The sequence below is a fragment of the Panicum virgatum genome, chromosome 3K (genome assembly GCF_016808335.1).
Source record: "Panicum virgatum strain AP13 chromosome 3K, P.virgatum_v5, whole genome shotgun sequence".
Taxonomy (NCBI): Eukaryota; Viridiplantae; Streptophyta; class Magnoliopsida; order Poales; family Poaceae; genus Panicum; species Panicum virgatum.
In genome coordinates, this window is record NC_053138.1 from 63171226 (window position 1) to 63194165 (window position 22940).

The 22940-nt window shown below is 45.3% G+C and overlaps 3 protein-coding genes across 4 annotated transcripts; 2 read left to right on the top strand and 1 right to left on the bottom strand.

The window, feature by feature from the left end:
- Positions 1–2714: 2714 nt before the first annotated feature.
- LOC120700206 (nucleolar complex protein 2 homolog) lies at positions 2715–8990 on the bottom strand. Of its 2 annotated transcripts, none has more exons than XM_039984425.1 (13): positions 8798–8990; positions 8620–8686; positions 8085–8190; positions 7818–7869; positions 7641–7735; positions 6937–7002; positions 6293–6808; positions 5201–5500; positions 4120–4446; positions 3708–3914; positions 3336–3425; positions 3159–3228; positions 2715–3075 (listed from the first exon to the last, which is right to left on the bottom strand). In XM_039984425.1, the coding sequence occupies exons 1-13, from the start codon at positions 8910–8912 to the stop codon at positions 3059–3061; spliced, it is 2028 nt and encodes a 675-aa protein (XP_039840359.1). In that variant the 5' UTR covers positions 8913–8990; the 3' UTR covers positions 2715–3058. The 2 variants fall into 2 exon arrangements, with proteins under 2 accessions (XP_039840359.1, XP_039840357.1); XM_039984423.1 differs by having other exon boundaries at positions 3159–3231.
- A 4408-nt stretch (positions 8991–13398) lies between these two features.
- On the top strand, positions 13399–14946 carry LOC120700207. The gene has a single exon (XM_039984426.1). The coding sequence runs from the start codon at positions 13689–13691 to the stop codon at positions 14700–14702; it is 1014 nt and encodes a 337-aa protein (XP_039840360.1). The 5' UTR covers positions 13399–13688; the 3' UTR covers positions 14703–14946.
- A 1542-nt stretch (positions 14947–16488) lies between these two features.
- LOC120700208 (dihydroceramide fatty acyl 2-hydroxylase FAH1-like) lies at positions 16489–20252 on the top strand. The gene is made up of 8 exons (XM_039984427.1): positions 16489–16714; positions 18134–18203; positions 18607–18699; positions 18780–18976; positions 19055–19160; positions 19415–19561; positions 19645–19810; positions 19916–20252. Exons 2-7 carry the CDS (start codon positions 18153–18155, stop codon positions 19762–19764), a joined length of 714 nt encoding a protein of 237 aa, XP_039840361.1. The 5' UTR covers positions 16489–16714; positions 18134–18152; the 3' UTR covers positions 19765–19810; positions 19916–20252.
- The last annotated feature ends 2688 nt before the right edge of the window (positions 20253–22940 follow it).

The window sequence follows — 22940 nt, forward strand, 5'->3', positions numbered from 1 at the left end:
GAACTTGCACTTTTCCTTTTTGTTGGTCTCTTTTGTGGTGGTGTACCATGTGTACGGCACTTCGGATCACCAAAGATGATTTGCATGTTCATATACGATGGAGGATGACTAGATGCTAGTAGGATGGGCCGACAATGCAAAATAATCATCATGCATGCATGGTCCATGTAGTCATGCGTGTATGCAGTGGCGATGAATTTAGAGGGGCTTATTTTCCACCTCCCTTCTCTATTTTTCTTCTTCCTCCTACTTTTCTTCTTCCTCTTTTGAAAATTGTTGCCCCCCGCCCCCACACTGTTGACACCCAAAATTGGCGCACATGAGGTTTGCTGAATAATCTGTGTAGACTGGTCAGACCTGTCGTGAAAATTGACACACATGAGCCTAGCTGCTATTCGGTCCGTTTGCAACACGCACACTCGAGTGCTCTCGCGTGTTGGCCTAAACTTGAGTCAACAAGCACCCCTGGCTCTGACACTGTCAAATGTCAATAGAAACCTGCAGACACCTCTGACCAGCCTACGAAGAAAAGGGAGATGCCTGCAGCATTCGTGGTGTTGATCTCCAGGTTGTGTGGATCGTATATATGTGAGACGAGCACAAAGTGGGGAGATTTTGAAGTAGGAGATTTTGACGAGCACTTAGCCAGCCAGATACAGCTTGGAGGGTGGCAGCACAAAGTGGGGTCAGCACGAAGTCAGTGGCGAATGTGAATTTAGTGAGGGCGTAGAGGAGCAGGACCCCCCCCCCCCCCCCCCCCCCCACCCACCCCCACCACCACACTCTGGCTGCTTTAGGGTGCCAATAACCTTGTTGACGCTCTTCATTATTCAAGGAAAAATCAAGGTTCTTCATGCAATAAAATTAACTCAAGAAATGACTGCTGTGGAAATTTCTCTATTATTGATCTGGTTCTTCATGCAATAGAATTGATAGTGAGCATCTTTGTAGTGTGAGCAATGCATATGTCATGGTATCTGCAGCTAATGCCCTGTGGGCAACGTCAACTGGTATCATCTCCCCATTTTCCATGTGTCAGCATTTCTGACAAGCAACTGAGGTACGCAATCCTCAGAGATCATCGAATACTTGGGTGAATGTCAATTTTAGTCAGCTTCCTGGTTGCCTTTTTTCTATTTTGTGCTAGACCAGTGTATATGCGTGGAACAACAAAGCTCTTCGTATAGCAAAAACGCCTAATGCAAACATAAATGTCTCTAAGGAATTCATAAAATTTGAGTTGGGTGTGCGTTAAGTTGTGGCGATATTTTGACAAACATGATATGAATATGGTCTTCTTAATCACTCTACTTGGTTTGACTTGACCAAAGTCATTGAAGTAATGCTACTTGCTTGCCCTATCAATCCAATTCACACACGCCCCCTACTAGCACGAAGATTATTACGTACGTAAGTACGTTATCTGATTAAGACTTGACCTTGACAGTCTTCGTTCTTGGTAGAAACTGTTGTTGGTTAAATAATCTTCTACCAATTAACAAACTTATATGTGCCACTTGACCAGCAAACAAAGTAAGACCAAGCTAATTAAAGTATTAGGCAATGCCTTCCCCTTCCTCCTCTGTTCATCTATCTCTGTAATACATGTCAACATCACCACACCTGCAAGTCTAGCTTTGCATAATATAATCAACTTCTCAGCTGGTGCACGTACCGTCTTAATTACTTAATTACCAGTTCATGAGTTCTTTCTTCACAAACCTCCCCTGATTGCATGGCTATATAAGCTCCATTGCACTGATTGTTATCCACCATCTATCAATACCATCCCATTCTACATATACCAAGCTTATACACACCTCACGCATATATATATATATATATATATATATATATATATATAGTACAGAATGGCCGTACTGGGATCAAGGACGAAATGTGCCAAGGCCATCGCCACACCATGGTATGCCTGTGCCACTGGTGGTGACACTGGGAAGGTCCCAAAAGGGTACATCCCTATGATGCTCGTCGATGGGGATGATGATGAACAAGGCCAAAGGATCTTGGTGCCGGTAAAGATGCTAAGAGAGCCGTGCATGGAGGCACTGCTGGACTTAGCAGAGCAGCAATACGGGCATGGACAACGTGGCGTGTTGAGGATCCCGTGCTCTGTGATCCATTTCGAGCATATAATCAACGAGTTGATGTCGAAAGCGGGTAGATAGGTTGGTGATTCTATATATGTTTCTTGTTGACTTCTCTTGTTCTTTTGGGGTATTCTACTTTTATTGTGACTATTATAGATACGTATCACCCGAGCTAGAAAAATAGGTGAATTTGATTGATTCAAGATGTATACCATATTTTTTCAGTTAAAGAATATCAAGCTTATAAACCCATCATGAGCGAAATCAAGGGACCCACCAACAGTTTTAAGAGATTTTTGGGCAAGAAACAGTAATGAAAGGTTATATATGAAAATCGATGTGATCTCCGATCCACCCAGTCTAGTGGTTAGAACACAGGAGAAGAGAGGTTAATTGCCAGTAAATCAGCACACTTTGTCCGTAAAAAGATGGCGGAAAGTGCAACCAAAACTACCGTGACATCAAGGCATGGACCAGCACGACGGCGTTTTCTTGTTAGGCTACGAGAGCCCCAAAGCCCGGACCATTAGAGGCCGGATACCCCGGGCATCGCTTGCATGTGCTGCAGCTGCATGACCGTTAGTACCATCAGAAGACACGGCCACGGCAAAATAATAATAATATAATAACTAATCATGTCCCCATCTCAAAGACTCCCAGCAGCAGCAAACATTTCCATTGCTCCCGTGTCCCTTCAAACCAACTCTGGTGTACAGATGCATGGAAAAACTACAATAACACAAAATTGCTGGGCGCACAATGCTTGCTCATGCCCAATCTGAGTAACTGAGTAGCAGCATCAGTACATGTTACATATTGGCCACCTCAACATGCATCTGCGACCAAAATGCGAGGCCCAATACCTGCATGCTCCACATTAAAGCGATTCTTCTCAGTCCTGACTTGGCATCCAACCAGTTTCCAGTGGCGCCCAGTTGTTCCAATGGCACTTAAAGAGCTTTTCTCCCTGTGACCACGTAAAAGTGTTAGTCCTTTGGAAATTAGAAACGGCCGGAAGTTTCTTAGGCATTGGTTTTACAATATTATTACCTCTTGGTTGATGGTTTTCTGCTACGGATGCATAGAATCGCGTGAATGAAGCATTTCCACTGCTTTTCTCCTCCTGCAGTCAAGGAAAAATTAGCAACCTCGCTCAGCAGGACAAATGGTCCACGCGAAGCAATTGACTACATAGGAGGAACATTGCGCCAACTAGGCAAATCCTACCTGAAGGAAGCTATCAACTGAAGCCTTATCATTGGGTGAAAAGGATACCACCTCTCTTTTCCTTTCGATAAAATCCTTGTTCTCATTTACCTGCAATTTCAAGATTAAAGCAGCCATCAGATTTACATCAAATGGAACAGCTGAAGAAGAATTCGTGTGCAATTTACTCGATCAAATAGAGGAAGGAACTACTTTTCTTCCGTCAGGTCACATAAAAATAGCAAGACTGGTTTATGTCACACATATTCACATCCAAATCACAATGCAAATTTTGACGGTCACATGAAATGCGTGGCGGTCATTACTGAGTAACAACATGAAGTTCAACAGATCTAGCAAGGAACTTTATAATGCATGTAGCCATGTACTCACCTGGTCTATCAATCGTTTAACAGGACGGTGAAGCGACTCAATTGTTGTCTGCTCATGTAGTCTTTTCAAGAGGATAAGAGGTATGGTGGCTACTTCTGGGAAAGATACATGGTAGCTCCATTGGGCAAAATGTGCTGATAGAACCTGAATTGCTGAAAGAACACACTCCTCTTGGAAATCTCTAGATTTCAGAAGGCTCTTTGACACCTAATTGCAAAGAAACAGTAGTTAACCTAAACCATTCTCAAGATAAACAAACTTTATCGTATTCATGCAGTTGTAAGTCGTAACACAGAGAAAATGTTACATAGCTTAATCAGACATTTTTGTGATTTCAGAACAGACAAAATGAATATATAAGAAATTCTAATTGTTATCATCATCCGGATTGTTTTCAGTACAGGTGGCATACCTTCAACAGCGATGAAAAGTTGACCTTTGTTTTTTGAGTTTGTTCTTTCTGAGAGACCTCTCTAAATTCTAGGCAGTCAAATAACGACGACGGAATTGGAAAGAACATCTGACTGCAAGTGGAAAGCTCGTTCAGCATTTGCACAAGCTTCAATCTTAATGGTAAGTACCGTGTTCCTGGAAATAAGTGAGCCACTCCTCTTATTACTTGAAGAACTTGATAAAATAATGGATTGAGATTGTAATCCTTGTAGTTACAACACAGGAACCTGACCCATAGGTTCACACAATTAATATATTGCCAGTTATCAATCTTCCTGAGGTCTTCCTGCAGACACAAGCAAGGAAACAATTGTTCATCTGATCTAAAATACCAAAAGAACATATAAAAGACAACATCATGAGGCAAAACCTCAGCACGCACAAGCAGAACTTCCTTATTCCAATGCAAAAAAAGGCATGTGTATCAACAAGTATCTTATTGTACTATCACAACTGATCTTTAGATAGTCTTACGGAGAAAATACTATTAAAATTCTCTCAACAGCCAAGAAGATGAGCTAAGGATAACATAATGAATGTGTTTTAGCTTGGGAACTCATCATATCATTTTGTGCATTTTGTGCATGTAACAATTTTAAAAATATTATTTAAACTCTCCAGACAGGAAAGAATAAAACTAACAGTCTAACTGGAATTAGACAGACTTCAGGCTGGCTGTACAATTATAGCCGGCATTGTTATGGTGGGCCGCGTCTACCAACGCGAGACGCCGGGCGATCAGCATGGTGTCTCACGCACGCTGCCGCTGGGACGTCAAACCTCGACCTCCCATCTCCCACGACTACTTCCTGTGCAGCAACAGCGATCCTAACAGGCATCCAGACACATTTTTGGGCCCAGTTTGAATGCAAGAGACCTACCCCAATCCAAAATACTTACGACCCAAGAATACTCAAGAAGGCATCAAGAGTCTACCTCAAGACTCAGCATGGAAAGGATACTGTAAGAACTTCATAACCCTGGTCTGGAGTTAAAAAAAAAGTGCACATGCATGTCCAAATATAAACACTATTGCATACCTTTTCCTTTGTTTTAGAAGCCTGTCTCAGAATAGCATTGAGTTGCCCCACAGAGGTTACTGCCCTCTCACATGACTTCTGAACATCCAGAGAATATAGCTCTACCAAACAGTTCATCAGAAAATCAATATGCTTTGTATTCCTGTCATTCACAAGCTTAGTGCTGGCAAGGTATGTATTGTAGGCTTTAGTTAAGCAGAGATCCAAACAGTCAGGTAACAGAGCAGCTACTTCTCGGATCATAAGAAATGCAGACAGAGACAAGCTCTGATCGCCACTTGCCCACAAGCGAAATAAAATCTGCAGCAGAATATGATAAGTTAAATTGCAGAAAAAATGGTAAAATGAAGGTACTATCTTCACATGATTGAATAATAATTGAATACCATATGGATTTTTGACATCAAGCATCAAGAATTCATGACCAACAAGATATGGACTACTATCTAAAAACTGCCATAATACAAAACATTATAGCATATATTCTTCAAAAGAGATATATAACAAATAGATACATAAATAATAACCACATGAAGGTTTTGAAACAGTATTCTTCTACAGGTCATCAAACCAAACACCAGAAACAGATGACTAGAGGCCAAGTATGCACCTATTACCATCATACAATTGCAATTTCCATATAATAGATCTAGCACTAGCCAGCAACAGGACCAGACTTTTGAAATAACATTCCTTATTAACATATACTAGGAACAGAGGACAAAGAAACATGTTTAAGGCATTCAAGCATATTGCCATCATAAAATCACAATTTTCATGCAGTAGGGTTTCGCCAAAAACAGAACCATGTTTCTCCACATCTCGATGCCTCCATAGAAACCAAATTAAGTGATGATCACTAATTTATTGTATATCTAGGATAAGCATATTACCTAGCAGACAAAATTAAACTTTAACAAATCATTTGATATGATTGGCTCAACTAGCTTTAACTTTACAACATAGTTTCACCTTATAACAACAAAGAGATTTGCTCGACTAGCTTTTAGACATGAATTCCCTTCATAACAAATGAACATGCAAAATTAAGACACAATATCAACAAGTAACATCATCAAAAGGCTACAGTACCTTGAGAAGCCTACTTGATGTTGATGGATATGCGGAAAAAAGAACCAGTGATGCTCTAAGTCGAGTCAAAACAAAGGAAAGTATTTTGTTGTCAGTTAGTTGACTAAGCAGCTCAAGAGAATTCCGCAAGTAGGACTTCAATAGAGGATCAACAGGTTGCCATTTCTTTGAGTTTCTCATATTCATAATTTGCCCTTTGTTAGCATCATCCGAAATCTCCAAAAGAGCACGAAAAATGTTGTCTGACTCAGAAAGAACAAACGATATTATCTGATAGAACACTCTGGTACATTGAAATCTCTGCATCGAGGGGCTATCAGAGTGAACACCATATCGACAAGCGTCCCGAAAAGCATTTAACAGATTACGTAGAGCAGGTGATTTAGGTTCCTTTGACACTAACTGGCACCATTCACTTATAGTCTTGGTTGTAAGGATCTTAGTATTTGGGAAATTTGCATCATTGGAGTCATCATCATCATCCATAGAATCCATCCCATCTTCCTCCTCAGAGTCCTATTGGAGATTGAAAACGAGTCACGACAAACGAAAAATTATTTGGTTAGATCAGGCATAGAAAGAACAATCTACACAGAGTAGTGCAAAATGTGCGTCTACATTTTGCAGCAGCTATTAAAACGTACTTCTTTACTTCTGTAGCTCTCCAACTCTGACTGCCATTTTTCAAGGAAGTTTGCAAACTCAGGGTCCTACAAACAAGATGAACACATAAAATCCACATTGAAATCAGTAAAAGCAATGTACATCACAAGCCTAGAATTCCATTTGGCGTTGCTGTGACTTCTTTTATTTACTTCTTATTTGGCTGTAGCAGGTAGAGCAGGTAGTTTGAAGCATGATTTTAACAGGTTGTAACATGAAAATCTCACTGAAATTAGTAGAGAAACTATGTTATTTGTGTAATTCAATTTTACTAATTTACTAAATAAACAGGACTGGAAGTTCCAAGTAGAACTGATCTAATATAACAATTAGCTTACCCAATCAATTGGGCAGAGAGGTTACAATTAAATACTACGGTACAAGCACCTATTAGCTACATACAGCCTACAGAAACTCTGCAACAGTTTTTTCCACACCTTTTTTCCAGCCCCACTATCACCTGTATGATGAGTTTGTTATGCTGAAAATCTACACGTAACGAGAACAAAATACAAACATGTCTTCCTGCTAAAAGCAAATTGTAAATTGTTCTCTATGATGAAAAACGGCTATTGATCTGCAAAAAGGAGCAAAATATCCAAAAGTAGACAGCCTGAAATTGTAAGAAGAATGTTGGTGATTTTAAACAAGCAGATTCAAGTCTGTTGGTGAAAGGAAATGTAACCTTATCCAGCAACTTCTTCAACTTCTTCTTTTGTTTTTTGATATCCAGATTCATCTCATCATTCTGTCTGTCCAAACCATCTTGCGGGATAGAATCTGCACAAAATGTCGAGATATTCAAAAACTAGCACTCTGGCACAGCCCGAGCTCAATTAGTGTTACGACAGCACACACTAACCTATGAAATCCTCTCCATCTTCACTGTCAGAATAGTACGGACACCCAGGGTCCTGCATTATCATGAATCAAGCAGCCGGTTACAAAAGTAGCAACCTAGATATGATGCAGTGACGTACATAAACTCTTTGTAGCAAATGGACCAAGCAATGAAACGATTAGTGGTGTTGCAATTGGAAGAGGCCAAAAAGGGTAAAGGGCGCACGTAACGTAATCCATAGGATTTTGTTGGCAATAACAAGTCTGTGTACAGGATAAGCAGGCATACCTCTGAAAGATAGCCATTGCTGTCAGATAGATCTGCGTCTATCTCAATGTCATCCTCAGGAAACTCAAGGCCATCAATCAAAGCATCAGCAGCATCGTGGGTGGCCCTATATAGAAAAGCAGTTGGATCTTAGTTAACGAAAGGAAGGAATGTGCCGGATGAATTAGCGCAGGACACTCTCCTGAATCCTGATTACTGGCAAACTAGTTCGGTCCCAGCTGAGTTTAAGCTAAAGGTAGTGGAACAAAGGCAAACCACATGAGCTTGAACGTTCAGAATTGTTAGCTGTGAATATGATTGCTGCAGCTCGGCACTTTGGCAGATGTTCAGTGTTGCGCAAAAAGAGATGATCAATATTTAGGAGCAAAGAGACTAGCTGAACTAGTGCAGCAAAACGCTCAAACATCCGGCGGACTTGGACTTGGCGGCACGAGTAATCGCACTCGGGTATCGAATATTACAGCAGAGCATTTGAACTAGCCAGCCATGTTACACAGAGCATGGTAAGAGGAGGAGGAGGAGGAGGATGAATTACATGGTTGCATCGTCCACCCGCTGCTGCGGCACGTCGTCGTCCCCATCCTCCCGGGCGCCGCTCCCACCTGAAAACGACGCGAGCAAGCTCTCTCTCAATTACAAATTAGACCGCTCGCATCGCAGCCGCACGGCCAAACAAGCAAGCGGGAGGCACGGCAAGGGGGGCTCAGGCTCACCTCTGCGGGGGCGGCGGTGGTTGAACTGGTTCCGGATCTTGCGGTTGCGCTTGGCGGCGGACTGCAGGTTCTTGCGCGCGAACTTGCGCGCCTTCTTGCCCAGCTTCTTGGCCATCAGCGCCGCCGCCTCTGGTCTCCTGTCGACGACGGCAAACGGCGGCGGGGGTTTAGGGTTTGGGTTTGGATTTCCTTGTCCACCCCTGGTTCTGGACCTTGTTGAAGAGGGAGGCTGGCACGACACGTGGGCCTCCTCTAATTTTCAGGGGCGCCTGGGCCCGCGCGCAGTGTAGCCCACAGACCGATGGGCCTTGGCGGACCTGGGCTGCTGAATCACCCAACCACAAACCTCAGGCCCGACAGCCCAAACTACGGAGGCCCGACAGCCCGGCTTCTAAATAATAATTTCGGTGGATGCAAATCTTGAGGAAGTCGGTTCATAATATTAATTGCTAAATAATAACGAAAGTGCTACGGTATCAAAACTCATAAATTTTGCGAACTAAACAAGGCAGGCACGCCAACTTTGCAAAATAGTAGGAATGATCTGTCTCGTGTTGTGTTTGTTGCTTTGGTCGCGGCTGCCCCGGCTCGCAGTCTACTGTACTGTACTATCCAATCCGCCAGCTCAAGTTTTGTTCTGCTATTTTTTTCAGGGCATCACGAAGAACGACATGATGGGCGAACTCAATATATGTTCCGGGCTCCGGCTTTCATTTCGATATCGTGCAGGGCGCAAATATATTCAAAAGGCCCAAAAGTTGATGCAAATTCAGTCGAATCTCGCTCGCATAGTCGCGTGTCCTGGCAATGGCAAGCATGCAAATAAAACAAAGGGAATCCAGCGGTCGAAGCCAAGTGTCGACGGCACAATTTCAGACAACTGGAAGACTGAATGGCGCTCTGAATGTCTGATGCAGCCAAAGTACAGTGTCAGTTACTACTCCTAGATCAGATCATCAGCAGGCTGTTTGTTTCCTACAATCCTGCTCCAGTACTACGACACTTGTGTCACCTGCCGACGATCGACGCGCAGGCCGCGGCCGGTCACAAGTCACCTGCACCTGCAGTTGCCAATTGGGTTGGCACTGCAGCGCCACAGGACTACAGGAGACGCCCATCACGTCACTTGTTGCATTGTGCTTGTGCCGTTGGGGTAGTTGCTGCTGCAACTGAACCTCTGAAAGCTGGTACCCGTCTTCATTTCCGCTTAAATTATTTCCCCCCTAAATTTGCTATGAAAAACTAGTACTAGGCTAGCACTGTTCCCCGATTGCCTAGAAACCCACTGGCACGAGGTGGGGAATTTTTCAGCACAATTCCGTCCGGATTTCACATGAAACATACTTGAACCATTTTTTGGGTATGCGCGAGACAGATGGTGCCGTTCAGTCATCGTGCCGTGTCCTTGACCCATTTTTCGTCGCTAGCATCATAACGAAACACAAAAGGTACGGAACTAGTAGTATCGAAGAAAGTGCTTTATCTGCCCCCCCCCCCCCCCCCCCCTTTTTTCTCTCTCTCTTTTATGCAAAAAAAAAATACTAGAGTCTATATAAGTGGACCTAACTACAGTACACGCGGAACATTATTTGGGCATGCTGGTCCTTGGTCACCCGTCACATCTTGGTCAACGAGACACACAACCAGCAAAGACCACGAGGCACTAGCGTGGATAGCATGATTCTCTCCGTGCCGTGTTGTTATTTTAACAAGAGTAAGTACGTTTATGTTCATGTAAAGTACTACATGCATTATCACATACTTTATCTTAATATATAAAATCAAACTTTTCATTTCCTTTTTTTCTAATAAATAGAAAAAAAAATGACACAAGGAGAACAGAATTAAACCTATCTTTTCGGTCGTATCACATGATATGTTTTTTTTTTTGAAAATTAGGGCAGAATGATATGTTGAAAAACATGCCAAAACACACAACAAACAAAGAACATGCTACTGCGTTAACTTTTTCTACGAGAATTCATGAGTGCGTATTTGCCATGAGACATGGTCTCGTCAGGGTTCACCAAACCGGTGGGAACCTGTTGTGGTTTGTGGAGACCCACAGTTGGGTGCGCGTAGTGTACCCATCTAATCCTAGAGGGTGAGTACTCGGGGAGGCGCTAAGCGATTCGGCAGGTCTACCTAGAGAGAAGAACACAAGAACACTCGAGGATTTAGAGTGGTTCGGGCCGCTGGAGCGTAATACCCTACATCCACTATGAGTTGTATTGCTCTTACATATGAATGAATCTATCCTCTGCCCAAGTTGGGTACTGGCCTCTGCCGGGACTTCTCTGGCCTTGCTAAGTCTAATGGGCGTTTCCCTTTTATAACCCAAGGGGACGCGTACACAGGCGTTGAGACCCCGACAGGTGGGTCCAACGCGGATGTATAGTATGCTGCGCAGAAGGCATTAATGGTGCTACAGTGGTTGGGAATCTCTCCCCGGATATGTTTCATCGCCCTGTGGACTCTCTGACCGAGGAGTGGATTCACCTGTCCCGTCGGCGAGGCGCCCGTTGAGGTAGTGTAGGTTGCGGCGTAGACTGTTGGGTCTACCGCGTAGGCGTCATGTCATGATGGGCGAAGGCGAGCGGTCATGTCCAACTGGCGTAGCAGACTGACATGTGTGGCGTGGGCGGCCCCAGCGGCTGTACTGTGTGCCTTGGTAACGCGCGATCAACAGTGCAGCCTGGCAAAAGTCGCCTCGGGCTCTGCTGTGGCAGAGCACACTTACGTCTCCCGTATTGAATGCAGTAGGTGGGCGAGTCTTTCCGAGGAAGCTTCGCGGCCGCGCGCGTACCTGCGCCTGCGGACACGTGGCGGCTCCGGACCCCCCAGGCGGGGTGTCTGTTCCCTCCCCGCTGAGGGGTCCGGGACCCGTGGGAGGTCCGGGGCCCCCGTCTGTTTTGGCTGAGCGCTCCCTTCTCCGGGACACGCGGCGTCACCGGACCCTTCCCTATCAAGGAATGGGTCTGGGGCCGCTGACCGGGTGAGAAGGGCTTCGGACCGTGGGGGTCCGGCTGCTCAGGCCGTCAGCGCGTAGTCAAGGATAACTACGAGGCTCTCGCCTAGACACAGCAACACCTCTGGGACACATGGTGACACCGGACCTGTCCCCGAGCGGGAAGCGGGTCCGGGACCGTTGGTCCGGTGAGATGGAGTCGGACCCCAGGGGTCCGGCTGCTCAGCTCCTTAGGGCGTAGTTACGGATAACTACGCGAGTCTTGACACAGCAAGACGGGGTACCCTAGTCCAGAGGTACCGACAGAACCGGTACGGTTTGACCGGTTACCGGTCAAACCGGTCCGGCCCGATTTCGGTTTGGACCGGTACCAAACCGCCCCAAATTCAAAATTCAAATTTAAATTCAAAAAAAATGAAAAATTCTAAAAAAATTCCTAAAATACTGTGCGGCGAATCTAATGGTGTCAAATTTTCTCAAAAATTCGTTCATTTAGTATAGTTTGCGGGGATTTGAAGTTAAACAAAAAAAGGCATGCATACAAAAGTATACAAATACAATGTAAAAGTAGTACAAAAAAGATTGGAGGGTTCATTTAGACTAAAACATGTTATACAAACATTCATTTAGTATACTTTGCGGGCATTTGAATTTAAACCAAAAAAAAATTTTGAATTTGGTCGGTTACCTGTCAAACCGACCGGTAAACCGGTCAAACCGGCCGGTAAACCGGTACGAACCGTTTGCACAGAGGATTTTAAATTCAAATTTGACTTCGACCGGTTTGGACCGGTTTCCGGCCAAACCGGTCCGGTATACTAGTACCGGACCCCGCCGATTTGGCCGGACCGGTCGGTAATTTAAACCCTGGTTCTCATACTCTCATACCACCCACTAACCGCATGACCTTATTATTACGCAACAGTAATTAACTCGAGTTCGATATGTATCCTTTTCAACAGTAAGACTTATTGCAAGGCATTGGTTCTCCTATTCATGCTGAAAGTAACATTTCTAGGCTGTGTTTAGTTCCCAAAAACTTCCCCCCAAACTCCAAACTTTCCATCACATCTCCATCACATCAAAACATTAAATATAGCAAATGACTCATGCATGGAGTACTAAATGTAGTTAAATAAAAAAACTAATTACATAGTTTTGATGTACGTTGCGAGACGAATCTTTTGAGCCTAGTTAGGTCATGTTAGGACATTATTTGCCACAAACAAACGAAACGTGCTACAGTGCGCTACAGTGACTGATGTGACTTTTCGCATCCACTTTTTACACTCTTTTTACGGAACTAAACACACCCCTACTAGAAAAGGTATCTTCCATTCCATATCCCTGCTGGCACGCAATTCAGTCGTGCCTATTAATTAGGCGAATGTGATTTAACACAACATCACAACCACATTATACTAGCATGTTACCAAAGGACATGAGGGACATGATAAAGAGTGACATACATTATTACTACCGCACACAAAATCTCTAACTTTCACCCATAATTCAGCAGAAAAAAAAGTTCAATCATCATTCCTCACTAAATAAACTAAACCATCCATACCATATACCCCCATTCTCACCTCTCTTCTTCACATGACCACTGAATCATCTATCCATTTGCTACTACAGTAGTAGTGCCATAATAAAAGGAATATTTTTCTTTAGGAAATTAAAAGAAAAACAAGATGCAGGCAGGCAGGCTCCTTGATTTCATCACCCGGCTCTCACAAACTCCAAGGGGAATCAACCAAGAAACGCTCACCTTTTAAACACCCCAACCGAAACCTCCAAAGGCCATCGCCATTTCCTTCCTTTCCTCCCTCCCAATCCCAACGCCGCTTCCTTGTCTCCCTTGCACGCTCACCAAACGCGCGCGCGCGCGTCGCCTCCTATGCTCGCCGGCGTCGGCCGGCGATGCCAACCACCACCCCGCCGAAGCGCCCCTCCGCCGGCGGCCGCCTGCGCCGCCTCCTCGCCTCCCTCCGCCCGCCGGCCCGCGCGGGGCCGCTCCCCGTCCAGACCGGCTTCCCGACCTCCCTCGCCGACCTCGTCGTCAAGAACCATGGCCGCCTCAACTCCTCCCTCAAGAAGCCCAGGAGGCGGCACCGCGCAGCTGCCGCCCCCGCGCCACCGGTGGTCGCCTCCGCGGAGCCGGCGTCACAGCGAAGTCGGCAGCTTGCGCTGCCTCAGGCCGCGGCGGTGCCGGCGCCGGCACGCCCCAAAGGCGCGGGCTTTAGCATCCGGCCGGAGCTCCTGGCGGTGGCGCTCGCGCTGGTGGTGATCTGGAGCAAGCAGCTGGTGGCCGCGGCCACGCTCGCGTCGGTGGCGCTGTTCTGGATCGAGTCCGTCAGTTCCCCCGCCTCCCGCCGGCGGCCGCCGCTGGAGAAGAATTCGCGCGGCCGCGGCCTCGTCTCGCCGATTCGGGAGGCGGAGTCGCCGGTCGAGACGCCGAGGCGGAGCTACTCCGCGTCCGACACGGGGAGCGAGGTCTCCTCCCGCTGGACCGCCGACACGACCGACCTCGCCGGCAACGAATCGGGCTCCACCAGCCCGAGCAAGAGGAAGGAGAAGAGGAGTTCGCTTCGGAAGCTGCTCGCCAAGAAGCTGCAGAACGGCAAGAGACCCAAGGAGGGCAGCAAGGACTCCCGCACGGGCGCCGCCGGCGAGGTCAGCGCCCCCGAGCCTGCTGCCCCCGCCGAGGGGACGGCGCCACTGCGGGAAGCGGTCACCGGCGAGGGGTGCCACCGTCGACGACGAGCGGCCGCATTGCCGATGGCGGCGTTCGTGCCGGTCATCCTCGCCGGCCTCGGGGCCGGGAAGCTCCCCGCGGTGGCGCTCACCGTGCTCTGCGCCGTGTTCTTCACCTCAGTGGAGAGAGCACCGGACGCCGCAGCTCCGGCAAGTGGCCATGGGAGTGATCCGAGGTAGCAGCAGCGGCCTCCGGTCCGGAGCTCAGTCAGATTCCCACAAAACCGAGGGAACCTTGCAGATTTTTTTTTTCATTTTAGTTTGTTGCATTGTTGGTTGTAAATTAGCGCCACGAGAAGATTGGACACAAACAAGCGAGTGTACACAGATTCTTGGTTTCTTTTTGCCGGAACATTTGTAATTGCATTCCTTCTTGAATCCGAATAAGAAGTGAAATGACAAGAGAAAAGCTGTTTGCCCTGTTCCTGAAAAGTTCGATTGCCCTGCTGCACACAAGAACAGCTGCTCCTCCCTGGCAGCGACCGGAGGCTAAACAAACTGGTGGTCACGCAGGCCGCGACGCTACGCGGTTGGATGGATGCTCGTCTTCTCTCTCGCGAAGATCGGAACAGATCAGGATTGAGCTTGTGCAGAGTGCAGACCTGAAACCCCACATTCTGATGTAGCTTCCGTACGCGGAGTCGCGTACAGTGTACTTGTGTCTCACGAGGACCTCGTGGCGGGTTTGGCCGTGGTGAGTGGCGACGCCGCCGGCCTGCCGCCGCTTTCCTTGCCTGTCTGGGCATGTCGCCTCGACCTCGATCCATCAGACTTGAGACTTGATACCAGTCAGACGGCCGGACTGAATGCAATTATTCAGTTTTTGTAGGTGTGTTTCTGTACTCGATCAATGTTCTGATGATATCTGCACGCGTGGCCACACCAGTCGCTTAATGAAACCGAGAAATTGGTTGGAGATCCGTGGCAAATAATCGACCGGTTAGAGATCTTCTTGTCTGGAGAGGTGGCCAGAGACAGCGATTTGTTTAGGAGGAGATCGCGATCCTGAGAACAATCAATCTGCGTCTAGCGCTTGATGTCAGTGGTTGGGTTTCAGGATTTCAGTCTCCCAGTCCCAGCTGAATGATTGGTTCTACTCTGAAGCTTCAAGGGCCTTGTGTATGCTTCTTCCGGGAAGTTGCCCTCGTCGGTGTTAGGGGGATCCTCGTGTCTCTGAACCTCGAGTTATCCCATTACAATTACAATGATACGAACCATGCGGCTAGCAAATGAACAATCTGATCTACAGTGTTCCGTTCCTTTCCTTCGTTGATATCGTCACAAGGCAATGCTTGTCCAGTTGCTACAGGCGGCCAAGGCAATGCTGCAACGCGTCGGCAGCTCAACCACCGTTTTCCTTTTCTGCTGCGAGAAGGGCCGGGCCAACAACACTTGCAGCAGCGCAGCACACGAGCCGAGGCCCAGCCCAATCACTTGAAGCCCATCGGGACTGCCAGCCACTCCAATCATATGCCACGATGAGTGATTGATTTTATTTGGACCGGAAAAAAAAAGAAGAAGGAAAAGGCCCGAGCTCTTCAAGGGAATGCATTCAGGGAACACGTAACATGTGCATGTCAATCTCAAACTTGCTTTCCAAAAATGGTTGTGATTTGGAATTTCTATCATCCATGCGCCTGAAATGAGAATTATCTTGGACAGGTACTTGATGGGTTACTGAGCACATGTACCGTCGAGGTCCATGCACAACCAGCTGCCCTCCTCCCCAGTTGTTGAAATTTAACCATAGGGCAAGAGCAATGCGTAAAGACAGACAGCGGGCACAACTTGTCTCAATTTGTTGTTGGATCACGTTGAAAACCTTTCCACGGTTCGTTTCACTGAAACCACCGAAATGTTTGCGAGTTTGTTCATGATGAAGGTGACACGAGGTCCTTGGGAGGGTACAACTGTAAACCAGGGGGTGATCTATAAAAACACAACAGTGGACTCGGTGTGGGGGCCGTCGCCGTCGCGTATACAAAAGCCGGCGCCTTTGTCCTCCCCATCTCCCCGTTCCTCGCCCACCTCCGAGCTCCCAAGGCGAAGCAGGGGCGGCGGCGAGCGGGAGGCTAGCCAGTGGAGTCTCCTTCTCTTGCGCGGCCCCCCGTGCCGGAAGCACGCGGCAGCCCTCTTCATCTCACCTGCGGGAGACGCCGGCGCCGGAGCCGGCATTCTACTTCATTGCGCTGGTGAGTTGGCATCAGGGAATTCCCTTCTCTCTCAGTCGCCCTCTTCAAAATTTTTCACTTAGAGCTCTGCTCTGTCTCCGTAGTCCGAGATCCGTGCCAGTTTTGGGGTTTAGATCCGTCCTGAGCGCCGCATTGACCGGCTGTGACCTCAAAGGCGGCGGCTTGGCCCGAGATTTGGGCCCATTCGCTCCTCCTCTGTGTGTTCATCCAGGGTGAAGCTATCCCTGAGATTAAAATTGTGTACACAATGCTGCTTGTTCCAAGCCAAGGTCTTACCTTTGGAACTGGGGAATCATGAACTCTGGTTGTGTATGCTTGGAGAAAGGAATCTGGGGTGTGCAGTATTGTCTGATGTTTTTGAACTAGATGCTTGAGTAATTTTAATTTACATTGGGGAAAAGGATCTTGCAAGCTTTGCTCCGGTGCTCGCTTTCATTTAGAATGTCAACACGGCCAACTTTTGTTCAAGGCATTTGTCCCTTGATTATATATGCCACATCTTTTTTTTTATTTTTCTTTGAAACAAATATATGCCACATCTTGAGATGCTCGATTTCACTTTTTTCTCCGTGGCTCACTACCTGTTTGGACAATTGATTTGGGGATCACTTACGTCCCAATTTTAGTCTAAAGTGGTCATCCTAGTTGTTGAACAGTTGATACAGGGATCACTTATGCCCCATGTTTAGTCTAAAGTGGTCACCAATCACTGGTTTAAGTCCCAGGCAGCACACAGCTTTTTCTTGGATTCCGATGGGATGCCCAAACAGGTGGTTCCTAGCTGTGGTTCTTTTGGATTCTTTCTCAACTTGATCGAAATAGAGAGTCAAATTGCACAAGAATATATAACGGATGAAAGCTTGTGCCATGTGCTCCTGTCTGTGAAATTGATTGTTTGGATTTGCCTAGATATTTTGTGTGGACAGGCCAGATCGTGAGTGCTGGACTGTCTGAGTTCTCTGTTTTGTGGTGCTCTGGTACATCTTGAGTCCTTGGAACACAGGCCTAAAATGGCCACAGAACATAGTTTTGGCCTTTTGGGGCCCAAAATCCTGATAGAATAGTAATGCCAGTCGTCATGATCACTGGCTGTTTGTTTAAGCAGTAGTGGGCCAAGAACCTTGTCTAGTTAAATATTGGGCACACTATGAGGTTTTTTGGGTCCAAATCGTGACATGGATGTGGAAGTATGTTGGTCTGTAATCACTTTGAGGATCAATTACATCGCCAAATTTGGGCAAAGTACCCACCACTAATATAGTTGGCAGTCTGGCACTAGTTTAACACATAGTTTCATTTGTCACTGTCGGGTTCTTCTATACTTAGGCAGTTGGGCTCAAACATATTTCCTGTTATTTTTATCCAAAATCTCATTTTGTGAATGCAACGCCCTCATGCTTTAAATTTTGATTATCACAGCCATCATTGTCTGAAGAAAATGGTTGCGGCAGCCTTTACAGTGGATTTAGACAAGCCTCTTGTATTCCAGGTAGAATAACTCTTGTCTTGAAGTTTTATCCAAATGGAAATTTCATCTTTAGCATGTTACAACTAAACATTACTTCTTTGTATACCACATGTTTTTTCATGCATTTATATCAAAACATATAATCTCTGGTTGGCTGCCAAGAGTTCAGTTGTTACTAGCGTTGTTTGGTTATTAACTTTTGATGTCTATTATGTGTTTCTCACGTAGATTATAAAATACATACTAGAATTTTGACATTATTTACATGGCTGAAAATGGTGATTCAGTTAATCTCCATGATGTCACTATGCACACCTTTCAGCTGGCATTCTTGATGCATGAAGTCTTTCCCAAATGCGAGTTTTCGTTTTAATTGGCGATTTGATGCCTGGAAGAATATTTTGTACTTTTCTTAAATTTTCAGGTTGGCCATCTAGAGGAGCAGTATCAGGAATGGGTTCACCAGCCGGTTGTTAGCAAGGAAGGGCCACGATTTTTTGAAAATGGTGTATTGGAGGTGAAATATATTCTATCTATTGCACTGTATAGAATCTACAACCCTGAAAACTCTGTTCTGATGAGTGGTTTATGGTTCAGTTCTTGACACGCACGAAATGGTGGGCAGTTCCTCTTATCTGGTTGCCTGTCGTCTGTTGGTGCCTGAGTACTTCTATCCAGATGGGCCGTACAATTACAGAAGTAGCTATGATGGTTGTCTTTGGAATATTTCTGTGGACACTGATCGAATATGTGTTGCACCGATTCTTGTTCCACATAAACACTAAAAGTTACTGGTAAGTTATTCTGCCAGTGGTTGTTCAACTATATGAGTTAAACATCTTTCCTTATCACTGTAATTTGATGTGTCGCAGGGCAAACACAGCGCATTATCTTCTTCACGGTTGCCATCACAAGCATCCTATGGATGGACTTCGACTTGTCTTTCCACCAGCAGCAGCAGCTATTTTGTGCTTTCCGGTAAATAATCTTCCTTGCATGTTACATACCAGAGTAGCTACTGTTCTTCACAAGTTTCAGATGTATACAAAATTAACGTGAAATAACTTTCTACATTTGTTCATGCTGCATCCTAATCCTTTTTTCTGAAGCCTGTTTAAGTGGCCTCTTTGTACATGAAGCTGTTACATTTTCAAGCTAATCAGGATTTCCTTTAGCTACGTTTACTTTCATTTGGGCATCGATTTTTAATTTTTCCTGAACTGTTTCTCTAGTTCTGGAACCTGATCAAGCTATTTTCAACTCCGTCCACCACTCCTGGCTTGTTTGGAGGTGGCCTGTTGGGTTATGTGATCTATGATTGCACACACTACTACTTGCATCATGGTCAGCCATCATCAGATCCTGCAAAATATCTCAAGGTTCTTATTTCCTTCTGAATTCTGAAGCTTATCCAACCATTCCTTCTCATGGTATACTTACACAACTTTCTGCTGTACCTCAGAAATACCATCTGAACCATCACTTTAGAATTCAAACCAAGGGCTTTGGAATAACTTCGACCCTGTGGGATCATGTATTTGGCACATTGCCTTCAACAAAAGCTGCTGACAAGAGCATTTGATTTCAATTGAGTCTTCTGCCTTGCTAGGGCAAGGGTGAATACTGAGGTAAGGCTTGCTCGCATTCCCTGCTTCCACTGCCTTACGCTCAATTTCCTTTTCCATTGTAATAGACTTGTGTTATGATGAGGACTTATAAGTCATCACTTGCAGATTTTCATTGATCGGTGGTGGATCCGTTGGATGAGTTATTATTTATCAGTTTCTGAATCTTCTCTGCCTACCAACTGCGGATGTAATCACCAGTTGCAGGCTCGCAGACATCACTGAAATTTCTCTCCGGTGCTTGCTCCCTCCAAGAACAATTTCATTTCAAGTTCAGTTCATCAGTGATCATTCAGATTGTCTGTAATGTCTATTATTAGATTACCATGTATGTACAGAGTTTTCTAGTATAGCCTCTGCAATTGCTTTTGGTAGCCACAGATATATATCTACATAATTTTGAGACAAGTAATTTCTTAACAGATCGAACTTTTCTGTGCGCGAACTTGAGTTTTGTCAGTGCAATGAGCTTGAGTTTTGTGCTTTGCACTCTACTGAACAATCGGTAGTCCTACACAGAATTGCTACGCATTGGGATGGAGTGTTTGATCTTTTTCGCCATATAGTTGGAAATGAATCATTTGATCTTATCAAATTAACATCTTCTAGCATTCAGACTGGTACACTTATGTACTCACATCATTTGTCAGTAAAAGTAGTACTCTTGCCATGTTGTATTTTTTTTATTTTCCTACGGCAATTACAAAAATATTTTTCGAATCTTGGAAATGTACATGGTTCATACACGTAATGTCTTCCTAATCTCAACGGCAGCTAGCTCTGTAATCACTTTGCAACTGCTTGCCACATGTGTAAGTGCATCAATATTAGAAGGTTGTTGCCGTGTTAAATTGCTTTGGTTGGGCATGCATTGGCAGACAGAGGGAACATGCAGTTCCATCTTTTTCAACCAGTAATAGGACGACTTCCACAACAAGGTGCCCATCATTGATGATTTTTTTTTTGGGAAACCATCATGGATGAAATTCGTTGATTCATTGCCCATGTAGGCAGTGTAATTAAAATGGAACTTATAGTAATCTGTTTCTTTCTTGGCTACTCTGTTATTCACTCTTCATGAAGCAGAAATAACAATCGTCATATCCTACAAAAACGCCTCAAGGTTTTTATTCATTTTCACTCTGTTCGCTGCAACCAGCCAACATTATTTTTCTTTCATACCAAACCAGCACCAGTCACCAGCCAGCCAGCAGTATTTTTCTCTCATAACAAATCAGCACTAGTCACAACACAACGAACAGAGTTTTTGAAGCTTATCCTACTTCCTACAATGCCATGTTGTCAAGATATTATATTCTTCATTAGTGCTAGTATTAGTTAACTCTTCACTCGAAGATTATGTTCTTCACAAATGTTCAGTCCAATTAACCACAGTAATCATTCAGAACATATATCTCTCCCATATGTCTCCTCTCAGATTATCACGCACGACTGGGCCAATACATTGACTAAACCAAACATTTATTATAGGGAAAAATCCAATTTTAATCTATCTTGCAGAACTGACAAATCGGCCAAAGTTGTGCAGTCGATTTATCATGCATGGCATGGATCGGATAAACAACCACAATTTTTTTTTGAAACGAAAAAAAAAAGTCCATGGGTGCTGCTCACAGCTTATTCTATTGATGGATATTAGGAAGTCAGTCATCAGTCCTCATCATTCGGGCAGAAGACGACGATGTAGTCGCTGTTGGCGTTGCAGGTGCGGACCTTCCCTTCGCCGGGGCGGCGGTTGCCGTCGGCGCACCCGGGGTCCCTGCACCAGATCGGGGCCTTGCCGAGTCGCCGTATGAAGGACCGGACAGGTGATCAGAGGGCAGTTGAATGAAAGTCTTTAAAAATTCTTTAAAAAAATAAGGTCTATGTTTCGAATTCAACCTGACGCACTTCTCTTCTAACCGTCAAGGTGACACAAGCCAACTTGTGACGAGGTCATTCTAGGAACGGTTAGGAAAAGCTCAACACAAAATGAAAGCACGCGAAAAGCTATCTACTTGGCACAACATAAAGCGGAAGCATGGAATAATCGGAGCACCAAAAAAGTTTTTCCAAACAGACTCGTAAAAGAGTTTTCTTCTAAGAGCATACAATAATTTAACAATAATTAGCAAAGCTCAAAACAAGTGGAAGCAAAGCTTGTCTAAAAGTCCGAATGAGAGACTCACAAAAAAGACTAGAGCTACACAACTTCAATCAATTAAGCATTCAAAAATCTAGCAAAGATTAGCAAGCACAAGAAGCTAAATGACACTAGCTAAAAGGTCAGGCTAAAAAGCTTAAAGCACTCCAAAGCTCGGAAATGATCAAGCACACGAATGAATTAATTATTGGCTAATTCAAATGCTCCAAGATAATTCATCATGCAAGAAATGGCCCACTGACCAACGAAAACAACAATTAGCTAGTTGCTCACCTGCTGTCGCTTCCCACGTGGGCTGCCTGCCCAATCGCTGCGTAGGCCACCCGGGCCTGCTCCTGGTCGAGCGACCAGCCCAGCCTCTGCTGGACCGCGCCCTCGCCTTGGGCCGTGCGAGCTAGCTTGGCCCGTTAACCAAGCTGCCCCGCAATGGGCTGCACGCCCAGCTGGGCCGCCACGACTATATATCACGCGGGCTGCAAATTCTTGATCCGTCGGATCCGTGAGCGCCAGCGGCTAGGCGGGCCATCACGCGGGGGCGCACAGCACGAGAAGCAGCTGGCCCAGGCACACACGAGCACGCATCCGGCGCACAAGAGGTGCAGCGCAAACACGGCTCTCCTCGACGAATCCCGTAACTTAACTTTTCCATTCCTTATTATTTTTCTTTCATATTTTTGTTTGACTTACTTGTTAACTATGAATTGATGGAAATTGCAGAGTGTGGACGTGTCTTGTAGAGTTCCTTTATAATTTATTTTTTATATATTAACTTGTTGAATAGGACTTGTTTACATGCTTATAAGGATATTCTCTAAATACATATATATATTTTTTCCATATTTGCGTATAATTAATTTGATCGTATAAGATCTAGTGCACTGGAACTCGTGGTTATGGACCCGAGTCCTTTAGTATGGAACATTGTCTTTTCCAAATAAAAACCCCTAGTCCCACTTGGATATTGAGCAT